Source organism: Spea bombifrons, chromosome 1, assembly GCF_027358695.1.
Source record: "Spea bombifrons isolate aSpeBom1 chromosome 1, aSpeBom1.2.pri, whole genome shotgun sequence".
NCBI classification, from domain to species: Eukaryota; Metazoa; Chordata; class Amphibia; order Anura; family Pelobatidae; genus Spea; species Spea bombifrons.
In genome coordinates, this window is record NC_071087.1 from 101,358,394 (window position 1) to 101,381,760 (window position 23,367).

At 37.6% G+C, this 23,367-nt stretch overlaps 1 protein-coding gene across 1 annotated transcript; it reads left to right on the plus strand.

Annotated features, from left to right (window-relative positions):
• The first annotated feature begins 97 nt into the window (after positions 1 to 97).
• LOC128496895 (annexin A1-like) lies at positions 98 to 21,618 on the plus strand. The gene is made up of 13 exons (XM_053466721.1): positions 98 to 201; positions 9,349 to 9,416; positions 9,672 to 9,759; positions 10,175 to 10,269; positions 10,727 to 10,840; positions 11,729 to 11,819; positions 12,522 to 12,601; positions 13,825 to 13,881; positions 14,911 to 15,004; positions 19,261 to 19,356; positions 20,031 to 20,089; positions 20,715 to 20,837; positions 21,428 to 21,618. Exons 2-13 carry the CDS (start codon positions 9,357 to 9,359, stop codon positions 21,482 to 21,484), a joined length of 1,014 nt encoding a protein of 337 aa, XP_053322696.1. The 5' UTR covers positions 98 to 201; positions 9,349 to 9,356; the 3' UTR covers positions 21,485 to 21,618.
• Positions 21,619 to 23,367: the final 1,749 nt, after the last annotated feature.

Genomic DNA, 23,367 nt, shown 5'->3' on the forward strand with positions numbered 1-23,367 from the left:
TATACAGCCTTTAAGTCTTAGGAAAGGGAGTTGGAGCTCCTTCTTCTGCCAAACATCAACCAATCACTGAAAAGAAGGAAATATTCTTGTGTTGCTAGGTGTGGTTTTCTAACATTCTCATAAAAAAAAATCAGAAGCCCAAGGCAGCATTCTTCTGTGCTGTCAGCTGGGAAGCAGAAATACAGAGATCCCTTCCAACATGTAAGTTATCTCCTTGTTACCTTGCTATTCTTTAGTCTCTGTGTTAGCTATATAATCTACCACAAAGTAACTTCCGTGCAAACTATGTTTAGGACCTAGTATTCTCTAAAATGTACATCTTGAAAATGTTTTCATCATCTGTCTTCTTTACAAGTAAGAATGAAACTAAACTAGAAACATATTAAAATAATTTAGACTATGGTAAAGTAACAACAAAAAGAAAGGAAAAAAGAACCTTTATGAATTCCTCTCCAGTTTCTTCTTCTTCTTTCTTTTTTTTTTATTTTTTATTTTTTTTACCATGGAAGAAAATTTAAGCCAAATCATGAGTCATTTCATCCGGCTCTCCCCACCGTCATTATAAAAAGAAAAGTAGTTAGAAAAGTTAAAGAAACATTCACATATTTTGTAATGTAGTACTGTATACTAAGGGGTTACATGTACTTAATAAATATTGGTTAATAACTTCAATTGAATACATTTTCTATTTACTTTAAAATAAAGCCAAACTTTGTACAGACTATGATTATTTCAATAAACAGGTTTTTCAGGATCTGAAATATCTTAAGAGTGTTTGAGCGATAGTTTGAAAACTAGAGTTCCTTTGTCATGTCTTAAGCTCTAACAAGTCTAAACATACAAAACATTCAAAAAGATTGACGTCTTTTTAGGAGGGATGGTAACAGTTCAAAAAAAGGATTTTATGACTGATATATATATATATATATATATATATATACAATATATACAATATATAATTTTAAATTTTAACCATTTGTTGTCTACTAGTACCCTTAAAGCTCAGTTGTCCCATACCATAAGGGTTGCCAAATCACTCCTTTAAGCATGGACACTTATAGTTTCTCCAGGGTGCTGTCTCACCTAAACAAAAACCCACAGGGGTGTATAATAGAGAAATGTACTTTGGGCTTAAAATTGCCTTGCCTCCCTTACTCTCTTAATACAATGTGTGCCACATCAGTTACCTAGTTCCTAATCTCATCTCCACTAGCATGGAATTTATATGTCCTTGGTTAAGCCCGGCCACCTTATTTACATTGTTTTTTCTAAAATTATGTATTGAAATAACCTATAAATAACACCCATGCATTTTAATACAGAGATATCATTGCACATCATAAGATAAGATTCATAAAATGAACACACAGATCATTATCATAGTGTATAACAGAACATAGTGCCTTAGGTGATTGGGAAGCAACACTCTATCTGAAATACAAACGTAGATAGAATAGTGATGTCACTATATGAGAATCTATCATTTGGTGAACCATTACTATTAAATACTTAATTGCTTCTAATAGTGGAATTTTTGATGAATGATATGCGAGTATGTTTAATGGTACCTGTCATCATTAATTGAGCCGCCTCAAATCTAATTGCAAAATGTTCTGCTTGAAACACTGGGGCAAGAAGACATAAAGCTGCCACACCTACCCCTCCGGATGAAGCAAAGGAAACACAGGACTAAAAATACAGGTTATTTGCTTTTAGGCACAAGGTTAAACGGATCTTTAAAATACATCACGCAAGGCAACGGCGGTTTTGGGCTTGGTGGAATGCAGATTATATGACGGTTTTACGTATAATGCATGCCGTTAAAAATGTTAAATACGCTGTTAGGCTGGCTTTAATAAATAATGTGCTGATATAGACATTTAGTGCTTTCTGACTGCACTACCTTACTCACATTTTACCTAGATATAAACAGGTACAAAACACTATTTTATACATGTGTGTGTGTGTATATATGTAGTATATATGTGTGTGTATCAGACCTCAATGTCTGATACCTGCACATTATCTAGTGTTAATTGAGAGATCAAACTCCATTAAACTTTGACATCAGATCAGCAGATCAATTCTGCCCAATTTCCTAATGTAAAGACCACAAACCGTAAGACCTTAGCATAACCATATATGTATTGAATGTATATTTAAATTCCTTACTTTTTTCACTGTATTAACCGCTAACACTTCTACCGGATGGTTGTTCTACTTATCCAAAAGCCTCTATACTGTTTTATTAGTCAACCATGTAATCAATAACTTCAAAAGTAAGATTGATAAGTGTAGCAGACAACTTTGATTTACTGTAGTCTTTGTAACTCTGCCTGACTGTCATGCTAAGACTTCCAGATCATTACCTTATGCTCCTTCACAATTATAAAACCAGAGGAGCTCCCCCCAATGGAAAGAAGAGACCTTTGCATGTGGGACATCGTTCTCAAACGCTTACACACATTTATATACTTTAAAAAACAAACAAACATATATTTTTTCTTTTTTTTTTTTTAGCTAATCATACATATAAAATTTATTTCATAGTTTCTACATAAGTAAATCCATCATGCATTATTATTATTATTATTATTATTATTAAAGACGAGCCCCCTAAATCTTTTTAATGAAGATCCCTAAAACTTAGACACTCCTGCTATTTATGTCAAATGATTAGCTTCAGGTCTCCTAAAATAATTTAAAGTTGTGTAGGTTAGCAGTCTATGTATTTTATGTATAGTTATGATTCAGTAGGGATAAGATGCCTGCAGCGCTTGTCTAGCTTTTGTTCTTCCTTAGTGTAGAAGAAGTATTACATAATACTACAAACAATTATTGCCCTGGAATTGTAATTTCTATAATGGGGGTATTTATGCTACTGGGCGGGGCGGATTTTTTTTTATTACTACTGATAATAAGTTTGCCCAATTCATAGCAATTGTCAATATTTTTTTTATATACAGATGTACTAATGTAGCCATATTTAGTGTTTGCTAACTTATTCTTCTGCAAAAAGAAAAAGAATGTGCAGTTCTATATGAATTGTTTAAATGAATGGGTACATATCGCTAATTATTTATTTTACCATCTACTGTAAACATATCCCAAACTAAATCACAAAGACGTGTGTCCATAGTGATATATGTAAATAGCAACAAACACTACTTGAACTCTGTTATAACAAAGCAAAGCTAGTTTGGCAGTTAATTCATATTTAACTTAACAGAACAACAAATATTTCTAACTGTCCTATTGCGAAAACCAACAATTGTGTTCACTGTGGTTGAAAGGTATTATCCCAAGGTATGTAAATCTAGTTTTGTGCCTATGAGTCATCATTTGTCTCCAGTGCCAAACCCCATAATATGTATTAATGCCTTATCTATCTTGTGATTTTTATGCTAGCGGATTATGAATAGTTTAATTATTCTAATACAAAAAATTATTTCTATGGCCCTATTCATTCCTCTTTTAGCTCTTATTTTTAAATATTATATAACTGACAGATACTGTTTTCTAAAGGGTAAGAGGGTTTGAAGCTCATCAGGCAGCCTTTTCCTTCCTAACTCACATTTCTTCAAAAGGTTTGTCAAACCATTGCTCAGTGATTTCTTTCTAATATTCAAAAGGGACCTCCAGTTTGGCCTTTGTCATGACAGAAGTTCACACTCTTTGGTAATAATGTTTTATTCTTAGAAAGCTGAAAAGGTGGTGAAACTCTGTTGTATTAGATATTATAACACGGGGGGGGGGGCAACAATTTAGCACTATTAACTATCAACATTCCATTGGTTTCAATAGTGATTGATTCTGATTTAGTACTTTGCCCCACAGTTGCTTCTTTAAAAAACAAAAAGCATGATGTAGGCATTTGTTTGATAATCTGTGTCGTTAGGAATATATGCATAACATTGGAGTCTATTTACAAAAGAGGGTGTTTGCAGGAGAACTGAACATTTCATTGGGTATTATCGAGGACATACCCTGGTAAGCTTTTCATGAAAGAAGGTCTTAAGTTGTCTTACGTAATGTACAGGTATTGCAGCTTCTTATGAATGTAGCTATGTATTACACAGGGCCAGCTCTTCTTGCCCAGACTGGGTTTGGCCTCGATACTTCATGGTGTCATCAGGGGGCTACAACCTTTGTTTTTACTATATAGACCACAAATTTGTGACTGGAACTGTGGTGCACAGAAGCTTCACTATTATCTTAGCTTCTTAACTGTTGGGTGGCATCTTAACCAGTTTCAATTGAAGTGGCTTGTATATAATACCATTCACCAGCAAAGTTGTCTTACGGATACTAGTTGGCAATCAATCGTACATGGTTAACTTTGTACTAGATTCTTTACATTTGTAAAAGGGTTACAGTAGTCCAAGATAATATTAAACCCTTTAGGCATCTGTCTCACCATAATATAATGACTAGGTGGGGCAAACCACTACAGTGATTCAGCTTGCAGTCGATTGTATTTGGCTGACTTTGTACTAGATTCTCCACATTTGTAAAAGGGAAAGAGTAGTTCCAAATAATATCAAGCCAACCAAGTATCTCTATCATCCAAATATAATAACTAGGAGGAGCAAACCCCTCCAGTGATTCAGTTTTTTCCATGGAAAGTATGTGTGGTCTATATGAGGCTGGAAAATGCATTTGACATCTTGGATGTTATTAGTCAGACTTGCATCTGATGTAGTCATATACTTCACTACTTTATCACTTATTCATAAGGCATTATATTATTATTATAGCTTAACATTAGTTATTGGTATCCCACTGATACTAATTACATTCCATTAAGTCACCTGGTACCTTATAGAAAGCTACAGTTTGCAACAAGTCACAGTTTGCAACACATTATTTGTTTATCTTTAATACTTCAACAGATTATGTGTGTGTATATATATATCTATATATATATCTCTATCTATCTATCTATCTATCTATCTATCTATCTATCTATCTATCTATCTATCTATCTATCTTAGTAAGAGAGGTATTTTTATGTAAGCCAAAGGTTAGAGTGCACTCAGTTCCCTCCTGAAAGGGTTAATAAAGCATATTCAGCCCTTTGCAGGTGAATGCAATTGTCCCCTTCCTTGCAAGAAAAAAAGGATAGTTTGAAGGCATTTGGTTTCCTAATAGTGGGGGAAAGCAAGACGGCTGTGAGCCTTTAACCTAGGGACCCTGTATAAGGTACGTTATGGAAATCTGTTTTTGATCTTTATTCTGATTTTTTTGTATTTATTTTGTTTGTAACTGGGGAATATAGTAGCTAACCAGTGTGCTAGAAAGGAACATTTCTATTTAGTTATAATTTGATTTCTCATGTTTTTTTGTTTATTTGCTTGGTACAGAATTAGTGTGTTAAAGTTAGCACATAATCATTTACTTGGGGGTCACTTGGGAGCAGTAAAACATCAAGAGAATCTTATGGGTTTCTTCTGGCCTGGGGTATATGAAGATTTAAAGTTTCTGTGCCTTTATTGTCAGACTGCCATTTGGTAGCCCCAAAACCCCCTGGGCAACCTGGAGCTCTCTCTTGCAGGATGCAACAGGAAGTACTGCTGACATCAGTGAGTGGCCCTGCTGACATCGTGGGGGACACACAGCTGCTTAACTGGGCAACGGGCAGGGAGTGGGCTGCTGATCCTGTGACCCAGAGTCACTGTTTGTAATACTACTTTGGAAACTATAGCGATTGAATTGCTACAGACATTCTTCTAGATTGAGTTAACAAGGAAGGTATTAACTAACCAGGGTACTCTTTTTGTATCATGATTTATAAAAGCCCTATGTTAACTATTTAAAAATAAAAGTACGGTACAAAGAAAATCTGTATACTACCCTCAAACAGATGGATTTATAGAACCATAAAGCACATGCTACGTAAAGCTGTAGCTAGAGATAGGAAATATTGGGACGCTGTGCTGCATTACTAAATATTTGCCATATGACAGGTTCCCTGGTCTTTGGCAGGCTTTTACGCCTCTTTATAGGAGGCATCCCAGGTGTTTATTGGACTTGGCTAAGGACAAATGGAAAGAACTAACTGAAGCAGGAGAGAATACAACTCTCCATGTGATGAGAGAGAACATTTTAGACCAATTACTCCAATTATCGGACAATATCTTGCAGAAGCCCAAAGGAACCAACACTCTAGTTGCAACAACTTTTATGTAGAACTACAATCATCCTAGCCAGGGGACCGACTGATGGACAGACATATTAAATTATTGTTTCATTGGCAAGGCCTTTATGAGGTTAATAAAAAGTAGGGCCAGGAAACTATATAATTAGACAATCTGATTGTAGGAACATTTTTAACATGTTCAATCTGTGGAAAGATGGGGGAAAACAATATGGTTGTAATATCTTATTTACAGCAGAAAAACATTGGAGTTGGATTTTATTGAGGATTCCGAAAACAAGTAGTGAAGTCCCATTGTCTTACCTAAGCCAGATGGATCAGCGTGTTTCTGCAACAATTTCAGAAAGGTCAATGACCATTCCAAGTTTGCATACCCTAAGCTATGAGCTCACAAACTTTTTTTAAGAAACTGGTTCACAAAGGGTAATTGGCAAATTCCACTAACTGAATCTTCTAAAGAAAAATGACATTAGCGGCTCATGGGGTTTTATGGACCCCCAGCAATATTTCAAAAGTTTATCGATAAGCTTCTGATACATCACTCAAGCATTAGCATACTTTCGCTTTAGCATACTTAGAAGATGTAGTATTGTTATTGGTCCCATCTCTTTTTCCTCTGCCAAGCAAGCTTTCAGAAACCTCAACAGAGGTTGAAATAGCTTCACAGTCCTCCTCCTGCCCTTGCCCTTCCTCTAACTCTGCACCTTCCCATACACAGAATTCTTCTTCCTCATCTACATCTCTCGTCACTGAAGATGAGGTTTGTTTTCTTCTTCTTCTTTCCTCTTGTCTAACCAGGTGTCCCCTCAATCCTTTCCCTTCTCATCTACTTTTGTCCCTATACTAGCTTACATCTTCAATTTCTCCCTCTCTACTGGATCTGTACTGTCCTCTTTCAAGCATGCTACCACCAATCTTGAAAAAGCCCTTCCTGGACCCTGATCTGTCCAACTATCGTCCCATGTTTCTACTTCCTCTTGCCTTTAAGCTTCGTGAACTAACTACATTTTTTTTTTTACTTCAACTCTCTACTTGACCCTCTTCAATCTCTATTCTGATCTAAACATTCCACTGAAAACACCCTTACTAAAGACCAACTCGCTACTAAAGCCAAGAGCCACTAATCTCAACTTGTGGTTTTAATGCTACCTGTATGCAGATGACACTCAAATCTACCTATCTTTCACTAATATCTCTTCCTCCCTTTTTATACTATATAACTGCCTTGCCTTTGTCTCTAATTGGATGTCAAAAAAACAAACTTTGTATCTTCTCTCCCTCCAGTGCCAACATTCCCTCAATAATGTCCCTTTATGGTAATGGTGCAACAATCTCCCCATTCCCTCACACTCCCTGCGTTGGTGTCACTGTGACTCTGACCTCTCATTCACCCCCACACCCCGTCTGTCTCAAAGAACGGTCTGCCTTTGTCCTTTTCTAACACAAGATGCCCTGAAGACTTTTGTTCATGTGTTCATTATTTCCTGTCTAAAATATTGTATCCCTACCTTAGCTGGTCACTTTCATACCCATCTTGCATCAATACAATCCACAATGATCACTGCAGCCAGACTTCTATCCGTTGCCCATTGCTTGGATTACCTCCCATATTCCTTAGTTCACCTTTCCTAGTCCATCTCCTGCAATACTTATACTAGTATATACTTACTTATGCTTATCTACACCCTAGATTGTAAGCTTGTTTGAGCAGGGCCCTTATCTGTCAAATTGTTATGTTGTATACTACTTATGTCATGTTTACCCATTCTAAAGAGCTGTGGAATATGGTGAACCTAAATAAAACATTAAATAATGTGAACAATCTACAGCTGGTCTTACTTCCAATCCTGCAAAATGTACTATTGGTTGCGTGGAACCTCAAGTCACCAAAGTTGGGCCCGTTGAAAACTATGCTTGGGTAGATCTTTCAACTGAATGATGTCCACGGGGGCCACAGTGGGCCCTGACTGGGATCCTGATTAGGGCTAGACTTTGGGGCCAATTTTAGTAGGTGGGGGTGGGGTTAGTGGGTAGTTATTTAAGGAGTTGTGTCACAAGGCTGATGGCCATTTTGTTGTCACCTTAACCTGTGTTTTTTGTCCCACTTTCTCTCCCTGTTTATTGTGTTTGGGTGGTGGTGTTATGCTATCACAGCCAGGTTGGTAGCTAACCAGGCTGGGGTGTGTGAATGCTCTGGGGGAGAGCATTTGGTGGGAGGTTCCCAGTAGGTGGTGCTGGGAGCCCCAGGTTTTGGCATCTCAGTAAGTTCTTCCCTTTGTGGTGGTTCTTAGTTTCCCTGGTAGGCTTTATGGGTTTTGTTAATAATTGGCTGTAGTCTTTTCAACCTATATTCTGGTGTCTGTCGTTATTGGGTTAATGGAAATTGGGTGGGGGGCCTGGCGTGGATATCGAGAGTACTTCAGTCATAACATCTACAGTGGACGCTTACTAAAAATGCTAGTCTTCAGTTAGACATAGGGCAGGGTTGCTACATACTAATGCATTCTCTAGAGTGAATGGCCTCAGCACAAACTGTTGTGCTGGAGGAGAGGATATATTGTAAGTTAAGAGAGGCTTTTATGTAAGCCAAAGCCTGGAGCGCTCTCTATTGTGTTTGAAAGCATTTATAAAGCAAAACCAGCCCTTCCCTTGTGAATGTAATGTCCTCTCTCTTGCAAGGTAAAAAGGAGCTCTGAATGAATTTGGTTGTCTTACAGTGAGGTAGAATGGATGAGGCTGTGGGCCTTGAGCTCACAGAGCATGTATAATGTACCTTTTGGAAACCTGTTCTTGAACCTTTGTTTTGTTTCTGTGACTGGGAACTGGGGTAGCTAGTGGAATGAGTGTTCCAGTAAGGAAAATGTCTGTTTAGTAAATCTTCAAGCTGGAGTTGCACTTGATTTCTCTTTTTTTTTGTTTGTTTTTTTTTTGTTTGCCTGATTTGAAGAAACAGTCCTATTTATAAAATCACAATAAACCTTCATATGTTAATTGTATAATTTGAAGGTGACAACTTGGCCAATCTGTCACAAGATATATCCTTCAACTCAAATATATCTTTCATATCATAGAATACTCTATCGAATGTCATCTGTTGGTATGATTGCTGCAGGCAAATAGAATATTAAATTTTACATATATATATTTTATTTGTTTGATTTTAATTTTTTGGAATTTAATTTTGTACACAGAGTCAACAATGTCTTTTGTAAGAGAGTTCCTGCTCCAAGCAATATTTCTGGATGACCCTGCTGTAAAAGTAAGGCTAGATTCAGTGAAAAAAAAACTTTACTTCTTTGTTCACTTAGTATGTGTCACATGACCCTTGTGTAAAAAAAATTAAAAAACATTCAAAAATATATACTAACGAAAGTTATTAAACATTAAGTTGTGACCAATTCTTAGCAGTTATTTAAACGTGTTGAAGGCAACCTTATTATAATAATGTTGGATTTGGAAGCAGCAAATAAAAATCAGCAAATCCAGTTTTTCTTATTTGCCCTTTATTTTCTAGCAAGAAGAAAGCGGTGGCCTGAAAGGAGCTCCAGGATTTGATGCCTCCACCGATGTTACCAACCTAGACAAGGCTATCAAAGCTAAAGGTCTGAGCTCAGTATATTAGAGTAGCAGTAATTAAATTTACAACCAAGCCATTAGCCTGTATTGCTAATGTTCTACGATCCTTACTTTGGTTTTATGTATGATCTGTGTGTTGCTTTTTTGACAAATATCTACAAGGAACGTAGCAAAAGGAACACTATTCCTTGGCCTTTTGTCTGCACCTACACCTTGGGTTAAAAATCTGTACAAGTTACATTATGGGGCTATTTATTCTATTTTAATGGGCCTTATGTAGATTTCACTGGTCTGTAACCTTACTTTACTTAAATATAGTTGAATACATTTCCATATGTAAAGTTCACTCAATTAAGGAAACTTTATTTTAAAATATTGTATGTATTGTTTCTGTGTTTTTGTAAACTTATATTTAACATATTTTTAAATGATTAATTTTAGGTGTGGATGAGGCAACTATAATTGATATCTTAACAAAAAGGAACAATGCACAGCGTCAGGCAATTAAGTCTGCTTATCTGGCAACTACAGGCAAGGTGAGAAGTTCTGAAGCAACATCACTTGAGGTCGCCAAAACATTGTAATTTTCAGAAAACAGAAGTGAACACGTTATGTTTTATTTTATCCGTACAGTAGAAGCACTGTCACGCTGCTTTGCTATAAATGGGACATAATTATTGCATAATGTTTTGAATTAAAAAATGAGGCAGGGCCCTGCTCAAATGAGCTTACAATCTTAGATATCTAGGGCTTTACAAAGGAGAGTTCAACAGCAGTGTACACTTTAAACAATATGTGCTGGGAAGTAAATCTATGGGCCTCAGACACAACAAGCTCATTTATTCCATGTGGGTACAAGAGTTTGTTTATATCAAAGATGTCTTGGTGAATGCATTGTGTACCACAAACTGTGGTCTCCTTATGTAAAAAAAAAAAACATGGCAAGCCTTTTACCCGAATGCTTATCAATATTATGTATATGTGTTTTTATAGCCATTGGAAGACGCACTGAAAAAAGCTCTTTCTGGACGCTTCGAGGAAGTTGTTTTAGCTTTGCTTAAAACTCCAGCTGAATTTGATGCCCATGAACTCAAGCATGCAACAAAGGTAAAATATGCGTCTTCCAAATAGCTATTCTGCTGTGAATTCCACCATCCTCAGTTTTATAGTAGCTAACTTGCTAAAAAGCATTCCTTGTTTTTTTCTAATTCACTTTCCGCAGAATAGTAACATGATCATAAAACTTTAATGCAAGGATGTAGGAATAACTTGGTGACCATTTTGCACATGACTTTTAAATCTGTGTATTAAGAGATTTAAGTTGTGCACAAAATGGCTGCCACCAATAAAGAAAATGGCCAACACTGTTCATTCTAATGCCTGCACCAGTAACAAAAATGGCCACCGCACATGCGTTACACTCATACAGATGGGAACTTGCATCTTCAGTCAGATAATCAATATGCAATATTTACCTGAAATACTATACATTCATCGTTGGTAATTAAATACTGCTCCAAATTTTGTTAGAGAATAGTGATTTATAAGAGTTTAATTTATTAAAGTGGGACATTTGCAGGAGGGTTGTGGTTTTAAAATGATTGATTTGGCTATGCATTATGCAGGACCAACCCTGGCAAGTGAATTATATAAAAGGAGCTGAATAGCTTAAATGTGCAAACCCTTGCTTTAGTGAATAAATATCATTATTCCGGGTAATTTTATCTAGTCTAAATAAAAAATAAATAAATGCTCTTCATATTCTAGCAACCAATGAAGTGATCTTATCTGCAGGAAACATTTGTTGGTTGCTGTGGCGATAAGTCCGCTTTTTAAGCATAAGCTTCATCGTTCTGTATCATAACACTACATGGCTATAGACTACTTCATCAGAAGTTTGTTCAAAGTGAATTGATTGTGGTAAATGTAATCACATTACATTAATATATCTGTTAAACTTGTGTTTCTAAGTATCTATTTTTTTATATTTTTAAGGGCTTGGGAACTGATGAGGACACACTCATTGAAATTCTGGCATCAAGAACTAACAAAGAGCTAAGAGAAATCAACAAAGTCTACAAAGAAGGTATGCAGTAATTAGACAATTTTTAAATCTTTTTTGCCAACTTTGAAAAAATGATATATTTAAACTTTTATTTTATTCTGCATTGGGTTTTATTTTGTTGCTAATTACTCACAATAGTAATTAATTCTTGATCTGAGAAATGGTAGCCATGTGCAGTAGCTATAAGTTCTCCAGTCATTCAAAAATCTGTTATATACTTTTTTTTTTTAAACCATTTTCTTTAAAATCTTAAATACAAAAGGCACTATGTTGAATTAAGTTTATTGGAAGTAAATACGATCACTTGTTAATACAGATTTTTTTTTTTTAAATGCTGTAAGCCAAATCTATAATTTTTGTTTGTGCGGAAAATGTTTAGCTCATAAAACTTGATTATGCGGCCTTGTGCGTAAGACCTGAGATACATTAAAAAGTGATTATTTTCATAGTGGAGAACACGGTGACGCTGCTTTCATAATAAAATCTGTTTCGCAATGTCTTATTTTACTTTATTGTTTACTCCCTTAAGTTTTTGTAAAGGGCAAAAGTAAACTCATGTATCCCCTTACTGGGGCTATTTTGTTCTTTTAACTAAAAAGCTGTTCCATGCCCCTAACTTAGTGCAATTATAGAGAGGATTTTTCTCTAACAAAGGGCCATCTTCAATGTTGAAATGTTACTGCATGCTATTGTTTTTACATATCATAAACCATTTGATTACAGCATTTAAGAATGATTTGATCAAGGACCTCACTTCTGATACATCTGGAGATTTCCAAAAAGCTTTGGTTGCCCTTGCCAAGGTAAATGACTACATATTTTAAGAAACCATCCATTAATTACGAGCATAGTGCCAATATACATTGTCACTTGGCTTCATACAATGTATAACAAGGAGTTGAGACTTAGACTAGACTAGTTAGTATTAACTCCTAAAAATGAATCATGGTTAATTAGCAAGACAGTCAGGGTCTTGGTGTAGGACATTATATTAAAAGAAAGGAACACAGTCACACGCTATATATAATGGAGAGTTGTACAATAAAGTTATTACTAGGCCCATGGTCATGTAAAACATCTCCAAACATAAGCCCTTCCTCAAGCCATGCTTGTATCAATAGGTATTAGGTACACTGCACATTTGCTGTTATGCCCTTCATTTTAATTTCTAGGCATTAAATGATGTCCCACTTTTTCCTTCATGAAACTTTGAGTTTGATTACATTTCTTGCTCTGATTTGTTTCTAAATTAATATCATACACTTAAACATACAAGATTCCAAAGTTATTGACACACTCCAGTATTTTTTAATTTGAACTGGGACCAAGAGAAGCAAGTGTAAAGGTAAGGTTGCAGAAGGGGAAATAGACTGAATTAAAAATTGACAAAATATTGTATGCTAAATGATTTTTATACTTGAGTACATGCTAGAAAAAGGGTAGGGCCACCATCAGTGGGGTACAACAATTAGTTGTAAGAGGCCCTGTTGACCTGGGGGGCCCGCATAGGGAGACAAACTCACTAGGATGAAGGATGTCTATGTCCAATCGGCTTGTCTGCGTCATCTTTGCCACCAAAAATATGAGAAGAAGAGAAAGTCATGGTGGTGTGGTGGGAGGGTCATCTAAGGAGGAGGGGGGCAGATCCCCTATTGGACAACCAGGTCATCCTAATCCACAGCAAAATGGGCCAGTTACAAGGGCTGACCTCCCCAAATGACCCGTTTCCACAATGGACTGTGCCTACCCAGCGCAGCCTCCAAAGCGTGCTGTACCTGAAACCATGTGTCATTCTAAGGAGGAGCGCCAGGCTATGGCATCACATCCTGGCTCTTCGCAATGAGCAATATTAGTTGTGTCAGGAACTTTTTGGTTTTAAATGTATAATCTGTTAACTTTGTATTTATAAAACAACTGTATATGAGCCCTCCAATATCCATATGTTTTTTTTGTGCAGGATTGAAAAACAAAGTAATTAGAAATGTAAAGGTACATGCATTAAAAAAAAAAATCTGCCTTATTTTAGGGTGATAGGAATGAAGATACCCGTGTGAATGAAGAGCTTGTTGACAATGATGCCAGGGTAAGAATTGCTTTATTCATTTAATGCATTTATAAGGCTATAACAGTAGTAAAATACCACATGAATCTATAAAATGACAATCCCTCACAATCACAAGTTACATCCTTATAGTCATACCTTTCCTATTTGCAACACAACAATATACTTCTCCACATGCCCTTACCTAGGGTGACCACATTTTTGTTCAGGGACACACTATGAAGCAGATGAGATTACACACACAGGTATATTCACATATGCACGCTGTCACATCTACATAAAATACATTTTTATATTATATATGTATACACATTGATTTACATATACTATCATATACTATCATATATTAATGGGGTGCAAACTACGGGGAATCTAAATCATGGGGGCAGTGAAGATTAAGCCTGTATTTACTTATAAAAGTATTGTCGGTGTGCTGTGAACCGATTCATCCGGATCATTGAAAAGAATCGGATCAAAAGAACAATTCGTTCATGAAGCGGACATCTCTAATTGTGACTGCCCGGGACATGGGACTTGATGTCCCATTGCGAGACTGTCCCAGGCAATCCGGGACATGCGGTCACCCTGCCTTACCCATACTCTGCATTACCCTTTTTTAAAATATAACTGTGCTTGCCCTGTTTTCTATATGGTAAAAGTAGATAAACAAATTTACTTTTCAGCAACAAGGATACTTCCAGATTTACCTTAACAGCAACAGGGAAGAGAAAACCCACAATTATAACTTCCATTAAGCAAGAGGGGTATAAGCCCTCTTCCCTAGCCTACCTAGAATGGGATTTGATAGGATTGCTGGTCTGGGGTTCATTAGTCAGCCGAATTTAGGCGGATCCTGCTGAGACAATGGCTAGGTGCAAATAGATTGCCATCCCCTTAAGCCATTTAATTCTTACATTGATTCTTATTGCCAATGTTTGACTTTCTATCCTTTCTTCTCCTTTTATATGTTCAAATTACAATGTCTAACCAGTATGTTCTGCAACCAGTACAAATTGCAATTTTGATGTTCTACACATTTTTTTTTGTTAGGCTCTGTATGAAGCTGGTGAGAAGAGAAAAGGAACTGATGTCTCTATTTTTATTAACCTTCTCACAACACGCAGCTTCCCACACCTGCAGAAAGGTTGGTACATAACTTGCTGTCATGATAAAACCTGTCTTTATCTGTAGCCAGAATCTAGAGACATGCAAATACAAGAATTGTATAATAATGACAGGACATTAACTTAGAATATTGGTTCACTACATAAACTTTGTCCAACATATTTAAACACATTTCAATCTGTAAGAAAAAAAAAAGAGAATGCATGGTAATTCATTCTGGAAAACCTAGTCATTGTAGTCTTCCCAGAAAGCTTTTGTTTTCCATTGTTCTTTTTTTTACCTTTTTATTGTAAAAGTCTTCAGTCCCATGGGTGTTACCATGGACATGTCAAGCATATTTGTGAGATGTGTAGACACTTAAACATACCATGTCTAAAATGGTGTTGGACCTCATGCCTTACAGAAAAGCCACCTAAGTAGCTTTGCATGTAGTAGAACTGCACTTAAATACTAGGTGCAGCATGCATTCCACGCAAAGAGCAATAAAAAAAACAAACAAACAAAAAAAAACACCAAGACTTGTTTAACCTCTTGTTAATTAAGGCAATATTGGATGGTTTGTCATTGTTTTTTTTTTCTATGTATAGCCCAACAAAATGTGCATCTTGTGACATGTTCCCACATGTATACATGGGCGTAGGAACCCCTAAAAATCTGGGGGGGATAGCATTTTTACTGGTAGGGTACACCTGACCATTTCACCAACAGGGACTTTTATGACATTGCATTATAAATACATAGACATTAATATGTAGTTGGTCCCCCTTTGCAGCTATAACGGCTTCCACTCTTCTGGGAACGATTTCCACAAGATTTTGGAGAGTTTCTGAGGGGAATTTTTGCAACCATGCCTTTATGGACCTTGTTTTGTACACTGGGGCACAGTCATGATGGAATAGAAAAGGACCGTCCCCAAAACTGTTCCCACAAAATTAGAAGCATAGTGTTGTCCAAAATGTCTTGGCTTATCACCTTCAGCTCATAAAACGTTCTACTAGATGAATGGGAGAAAATTCCCACAAACTCACAAAAAAAGAAAAATCTTACAACCACAGATGGACCCCACTGGACACGGCCACAGAGACTACTATGATGTACTGAAGGAACCATCTAAGACTCCTAACACGTCATACACACAAGAACATATCCACACGCTTAAACACTTGAATAACACACACACGCATGCACACACTAACATACACACACACAATGGGTTAAACATGTGTTACAGGGAATCATAATCTTCCCTTTAAGTATGACATGCCTGCTCATACACACATATGCACTGCTCTTACGCATGCCTGCCCACAAAAACACACATATACGCTGCAATTGCCTGCAGATACACACTTGCCAGTACTCACACAAATGCACTACCCTTATACACGCCTGCCCAAACATACATAAACTGCTCACACACACACGCCTCCCCATAAATATACACTGCCCTTGCACATACTTACACAGACGTATACACTATAAGACAAATACACTCCTTATATACACACATGTACACTGCCCCTACAGACGTACGCGTATACAATGCCCATACAGACGTACACATATACAATGCCCATACAGACGTACACATATACACTGCCCATACAGACGTACACGTATACACCGCCCATACAGACGCACACATATACACCGCCCATACAGACGCACACATATACACTGCCCATACAGACGCACACATATACACTGCCCATACAGACGCACACATATACACTGCCCATACAGACGCACACATATACACTGCCCATACAGACATACACATATACACAGCCCATACACACGTATGCACATACATGCACATATACACAGCTGCCCTATACACAAATACATATGCCTGCCCAAGTACCCATACACATGCCTCACCATATGTATATGCACACACAAATCTACCATCAGACCCCCCACCTTCGTTCTCCACATCAGACCCCCCCAAACCTTTGTTCTCCACATCAGACCCCTCCTCCACAACCTTTGTTCTCCACATCAGACCCCCCTCCACAACCTTTGTTCTCCACATCAGACCCCCCCTCCACAACCTTTGTTCTCCACATCAGACCCCCCACCCACCTTCGTTTTCCACATCATAAACACCCACCCACCTTCGTTTTCCACATCATACCCACCCACCTTCGTTTTCCACATCTCTTACCTTTCTCTTCCTCCTTTCTGCTTTCTCTTCCTCCTTTCTGCTTTCTCTTACAACTTTCCTTTTTGCCGCTCGCAGTCTGTGCAGTGCGGCTGCGCACAGCTGTTTATGCTGAGCGCCGGGGCTGGATATAAACGTCATATCCCGTCGCCCCGGCGCTCAGTTACAGACAGCACGCTGGTGAGTGTGACCTTAATACAGCTGCAGCCTGCAGGACTGGTTGGGGAGATCACGGATTTCCCTAACCAGTCCTGCAGGCTGCAGCTGCTGATCGGGCAGCTGTGAGCACCCTCACAGCTGCACCCGAGTGCACTTGCCTCACGTACAGCCCTGGGGGGGGGGTTTCTATATTATCGGTCCCCCCCTTATGATTTCCTGGGGGGGATCCGTCCCCCCCGATTCCTACGCCCGTGCATGTATACCAAACCCAATAATAAAAAAACCTGGAAACGAAATATTTTTTGAAAGCGCTGATTCCTCTTAGTAAATGTATTATAATATTTCTGTAAATACATGTACCTTGTACACATAGCCCACGTATTAGATGACTGTACAGGAAATATTTTAGGGTAGGCTCACAGAGCGTCCACATTTGGTATAAATGCAAAGCTTTTGTAGGAGACTTCCAATATGGGACTCGGCATTGGCTCCCAAAGACTGCCTTTAGTGTTAGGCAATCTACTGCACTGCAAACCTTCGGGCTCTCTGCATCAGGTGAAGATTGAAAGTAATTTTCTTTGATTATACCAATCAATATAGGATTTTAGGACCACTATCTTCATGACTGCATGGACAGAAGGGATTAATACCTTCTGATCTTGGTTATAACACCTGTGCTCAGCAATAGTAACAGATAGTTATGGATAGGAAGCGTTATTACTTAGACAAATGTTTAAGCCTTAAGGCATATCCAATTCTATCAATGTAGTTTTATTACAACTATATAATTTTTGTGGTTCATGCAAGAAAGCTTATCCTATAGCTTTTTCATCTTTCTGTCATAGAACCAGGTCAGAGGGGGAATACTCCATCTTGCAGCCTGTTGCATTGCAGAATGTGCTAACTGGGGAGACGTCTTACTAGTAACTGGCCCACTTACACTGTGGAGGTCTGTACCTAGCAGGCACAGCCTCCATAGTAGGTTTACATAGTACTACACATACTTCTGAGGCACCAGAATTTGACCTTGTTAGAGGAAAGCGGCCTCTTGTGTAGGTAGTGAGGGTCATTCCTATGGAAGCTCCAGAAGGTCAAAACACAAACATAACCTAAGAGCATGCCTGTAATACTAGCCCATTAGTTCTTTATTTCATCTTTAAATGTGGTCACTCTTAAAGGCTGTACTTGGTCAAGGGACCTGAGACTGCCAATTGCTTTATGTTCCACCAACCGAAAGCAACTACTGTGCTGGGAGGTATCGGAATCCGGGCGTCAGAGTACCTGTCCTGGGGGAATGGGAGGATGAAAATGCATGGTTAGACTGTGTTGCTTGTTTTGTTAGATAGGTTATGTAAAATATGTGTGTGTTGTTGTTGGCACTTACCACATGAATGAAGAGGAACTTCTTTGTGTGTTCCCAAGCTTTTGCAATCCTCTTCCAAGATAAAATGAATATTGTAACTTGATGCACCTGACTTACAAGTCAAACAAGCAATGTGATCCTATTGTCTATAACCTGTTTTAGATAGCCCATGTTTTAAGACCATAATATGCATTGATGTAATGCACTCGGCAAAAGAAAAAAAAATAAGAAAAATTAAATGCAAAAAAGGCCCTGGATAATGCATAGGGATGTCGGTGAGTTGAAACCTCCGCTATCCTGCAAATTCCCACTTTAGTGAAAAATCTACTTCTGTGGGGCTTGATATTTGCTAACCAGGTAACTACTAGTTCGGTGTCCAAAGATAAAGCAATGCCCACCGTTTCTAATTTTCTCAATCTTTACTTGTGATATACATTTATTTTGACTCTAATTTTTTCAGGCGTATATTGCTTTAAACATATTCTGGGGGGGGGGTGGTAATGTGCTTGCCTTTTGATTTACTTTTAAATGATGTGACCGTTAATTAAATTCCTTACTAGTAACTGATTACAAAATCTTTTATTTACAGTGTTTCAGAAATATACTAAGTACAGCAAACATGATGTGAACAAAGCACTAGATCTGGAGCTAAAAGGCGATATTGAGAAGTGTCTTACTGCTGTTGGTATGTTTTTGTTTGTTTGTTTTTCTTCTTCCAAAGGCTTCTACTTTTAACAATACAATAGTTTTGTGCAAAGACAGATTCTCGGATAATGGGAAAACACTCCATTTTGTGTGGCCAATATATAATAATCAATTTCCACTTACCTTTTTGTTAATATTTACCAATTATCAATTTGTCTTTTTGTAAATGCACATAGAACATAAGTAATGCATCACATAACATTGTACAGCAATGAGGCATATGCTGGCTCAATATAAACCAACAAATAATTGATAGTGTCTATGGGACCCCTGTTTAGATATTATTTTTCTTTACTTTTTTACATCAAGATCATGATTTTTTTTTTTTTTATTTAGTAATGGGAGAATTTTGATTCTTATAATTTTTTTTCAGTTTCTGGCGAAGATATGCAAGTTGTCATTCAATTGCAATCCCTTGCCTGCAGCTTGTAAAATATAAAATTACATGTACTTGCAAGAGTGGTACAAGTAGGGTTAGGCAGAAACCTTCTTTGGCTAAATGCCCCAAGAGAAAGCCAATAGACTCTAGACAGTTGCATTAACTCTTCAGACCTCCAAAAGCTGCTCAATAGCTGCAATTGAGATAAATATATCGGGTTTTGCACTGGTGATTTATTGACTTTTGTCAATTTTCTTTTATTTTGTATCCTATAGTGAAATGTGCTTCAAGTAGAGCAGCTTACTTTGCTGAAAGACTGTATCTGTCAATGAAGGTACTGTATTTCTTAACATGTGGGTTCTTGTTAGACTCAACCAGGTTGTGCTAAACCTTAGAACTGTTGAATTAGAATCCATAAAAATGATAAAAGTGGGTAGTGTGGCTCTTTAACCTCCTTAAGGACCAGGGCTTTTTTATCCTACAAAACAATTTTCATGTTTCTCTTCACCCATAATGTCCCTCTTACTCGACAGGGGACCTGAACAGTTTCTCACCCGAATTTCCTTTCGAGCATTTAAAACCCTGTAGAATGAAACGGCGCTCAATTTGATCTACTGGCTCAAGGCCACAAAATTTGGATATGGGGATGCATATTTGGTCCTCAAGGACCAATTTTCTGTAATGTATGCCCTATGTCACTGGTCATTAAGAAGTTTAGCTACTTTTAGCATTTTGCATTAAATTTAATTCATATGCATAGGCAATTTTTATCATTGTGTATACTAAATAAACATATTGAAAATCTTACACCAAAATACAGTATTAATATATCTCTACCAATCTTTAAAAGAACAGTCTTTTGAAACGTGTTTGGTTTCATTTTTTTTTTCTTCTTCCATATTAAAGACATTCGAAGTAACTAGAGATTTATGTTTTTGTTTTATTATATCTTTATGTAGGGCTCTGGGACCCGCGATAAAGACTTGATTAGAGTTATGGTTTCACGGTCTGAGATTGATATGAAAGACATAAAGGTCCACTACAAGCGTCTATATGGAAAAACACTTCGCCAGGCCATTTTGGTATGGATTTTATCCTTCCACATGAATGTGTTTTTTGGTTTTCTCATTATTGTATCTTTTATACTGATTACCTGTTTTTAGATGTGCAAAACCAAACAGACCGGGAAACTCACCCTAAAAACTATACATATTCATATTCAATGATCAGCATGTGTATACGCACACACACGAAAAAGCTAGGTCAGACTTGCCAAAATTGTGGTACTTTCACGTAGTGGCGGGCGAAGCAATATATGGCCATATAGTGTGACGGAATCCCCAATATTTATGCATGGGTGTGCGCTGATCTCTTGCTTTTGTTTGTTTTTAGATGTGTTGATTCTCCCAAAATAAAATGACATCACAACACCCACAGAATACTTTCCCCATGCACAGTGCACAATTTTGGGCATTGTTTATTAATTAACTGGCCAATAGGTCTTTTATATATGGGACATCTGGCAGCCAAATCGTAAAACTGGTTGTCTATACCGTCATGGCCAATTCAGAACTGGATTTGTTTGATATATACAGTTTAACATAACATAATTTTATTCATATTGTTTGCTAACAGTCTATATAACTATAACAAATATGACTTTAATTTACAGGATGATACCAAAGGAGACTATGAAACCATTTTGCTGGCTCTCTGTGGAAGTGATTAAACCTCAGCATTGGCTTTCTTAAAAAGTTTTACATACTCCGTGGCTTTTTATGAAATGATTGCTTACATTATAGTTTTTTACTACTATGTGTATGTAAAAAAAAAATCTTCATTAAAAACGCTTTTCTGATGTCACTCATTTCATATTTTAAATGGTATTTGTGTTCTGAAACATATGAGTATTTTTAAGCTTTTTATTGCTGATCTTGCTAGTATTCATATACTATCCAGTCAGACATATGTATTCCTTTTCCATTGTCCCAAAATGACTTAAATATACCATTAACCCGTACAAGATCTACATATCTGGACCTGCAAATTGGCTCTATTGCATCTATCTATCTGAGCATATTATGTTTTAGTCATTCATTATATTTATAATTTAAACAAAAATCTAAATCATTTCTAAGAAATTCTGGCAGATTCAACCGGACAAAAGTCAGTTGCTTCCAACACTTTGACACTTGGCTACAGAAGCTTGTTCAAAAACCTTCTATTACAGTCTTTACTGTAATATTGCATATGTCTTATGTAACATATACCGTATTTGCCTGAATATAGGCCACACTTTTTTCCCCCACTTTAAGTCTTTAAAGTGGGAGTGCGGCCTGTAATCTGGGTTTAGCGCAGGAATACGCAATTCGTATTGCCCGACACCCAGAACATGCAGTTCCGGGTGCCGGGCAGGCAGCAGGGTTAGGATCCAGATCCCCTGCAGCGCTGCAGGGGACCTGGATCCTACTCTCCGGCAGCCGGCAATGCGCTGAGACAGCCACCCCTACCAGCACTTTCCACGGGGGGTAGTGTCGGCACGAGAGGTTGTCTAAGCGCATCCCGCAGACGTTCACTGGCTAAGGCGATGCACGTAACCAACCTCCACCAACCTCTGCTTGTTGTGTTTTAACAATCTCCCTTGCCGGCACCAGAAGTTGTCTACGTGTATTGTGCAGATGTCCTCCTCCGGCTAGACACCCAGGAATCTGCATAGTAAGTCTAGAGGGGGTGTGCATCTGGAGGTGGGAGGGCCAGTGTGGCAGCATATCTGGAGGGGGGGGCCTGAGTGGCAGCATATCTGGAGGGGGGGCAGGGTGGCATATCTATAAGTAAGGTGCATTAAAATGGCTATTGGTTTTCTGTTTGTATGTAACATATATGTTGACTAACTGCATAATAGATACCAAACCATGTTAAAATACAGTGTGTTAGAATACTGTTTTACTATTCCACTAATAGGTGCGGTTTTTTTTTTAAAAAAACACACCTAACTTTTAGGGTGCGGCCTATAATCGGGTGAGGCCTATAATCGAGCCAATATGGTATTTAGTGATAATTCTCAGTACAGAGTTCACATTATCTGTCTCTCCAGACATATCAGTATGTTAACCATTTAGAGAGTTTCTATCACAAACATATGCCTCTTTTTTTGCCTGCAGAGCATTACACACAGTGTAGAGACCCCCTTAGGGATCTTTCATGACCCTGGGGATCTTAATTGGCACAGGTGAACCACTGTGAAGTCACCAATGAAATCACACAGTAGGTTTCTGTTGTACAGCTAGCAGAGATGCTGATGCTTGGAGTAAACTTTGTTGAATTTCAAGTCTGAAAGGTGGCAGAGACTTCCTGCACGCTACCAAATTTCATTTCAAAATGAAGAAAACTCAGCAAATTTTGTCCAAGCCAAGGGCTCAGGAAATAAAATGTGTTGCCCAAAAGAAACAATGTTCTAATGTATCCTTCACCAAGGGTAGGTACCATCAGACTTTGTTACATTTGATTAAATGCCTATGAGCACTGACCCTATTTATTAAAGTCTTTAGTAGAATAAACAAATCACGAAGTTGGGCTAAATGTAAAAGATCTATTATCTAATTTAGCACCAAT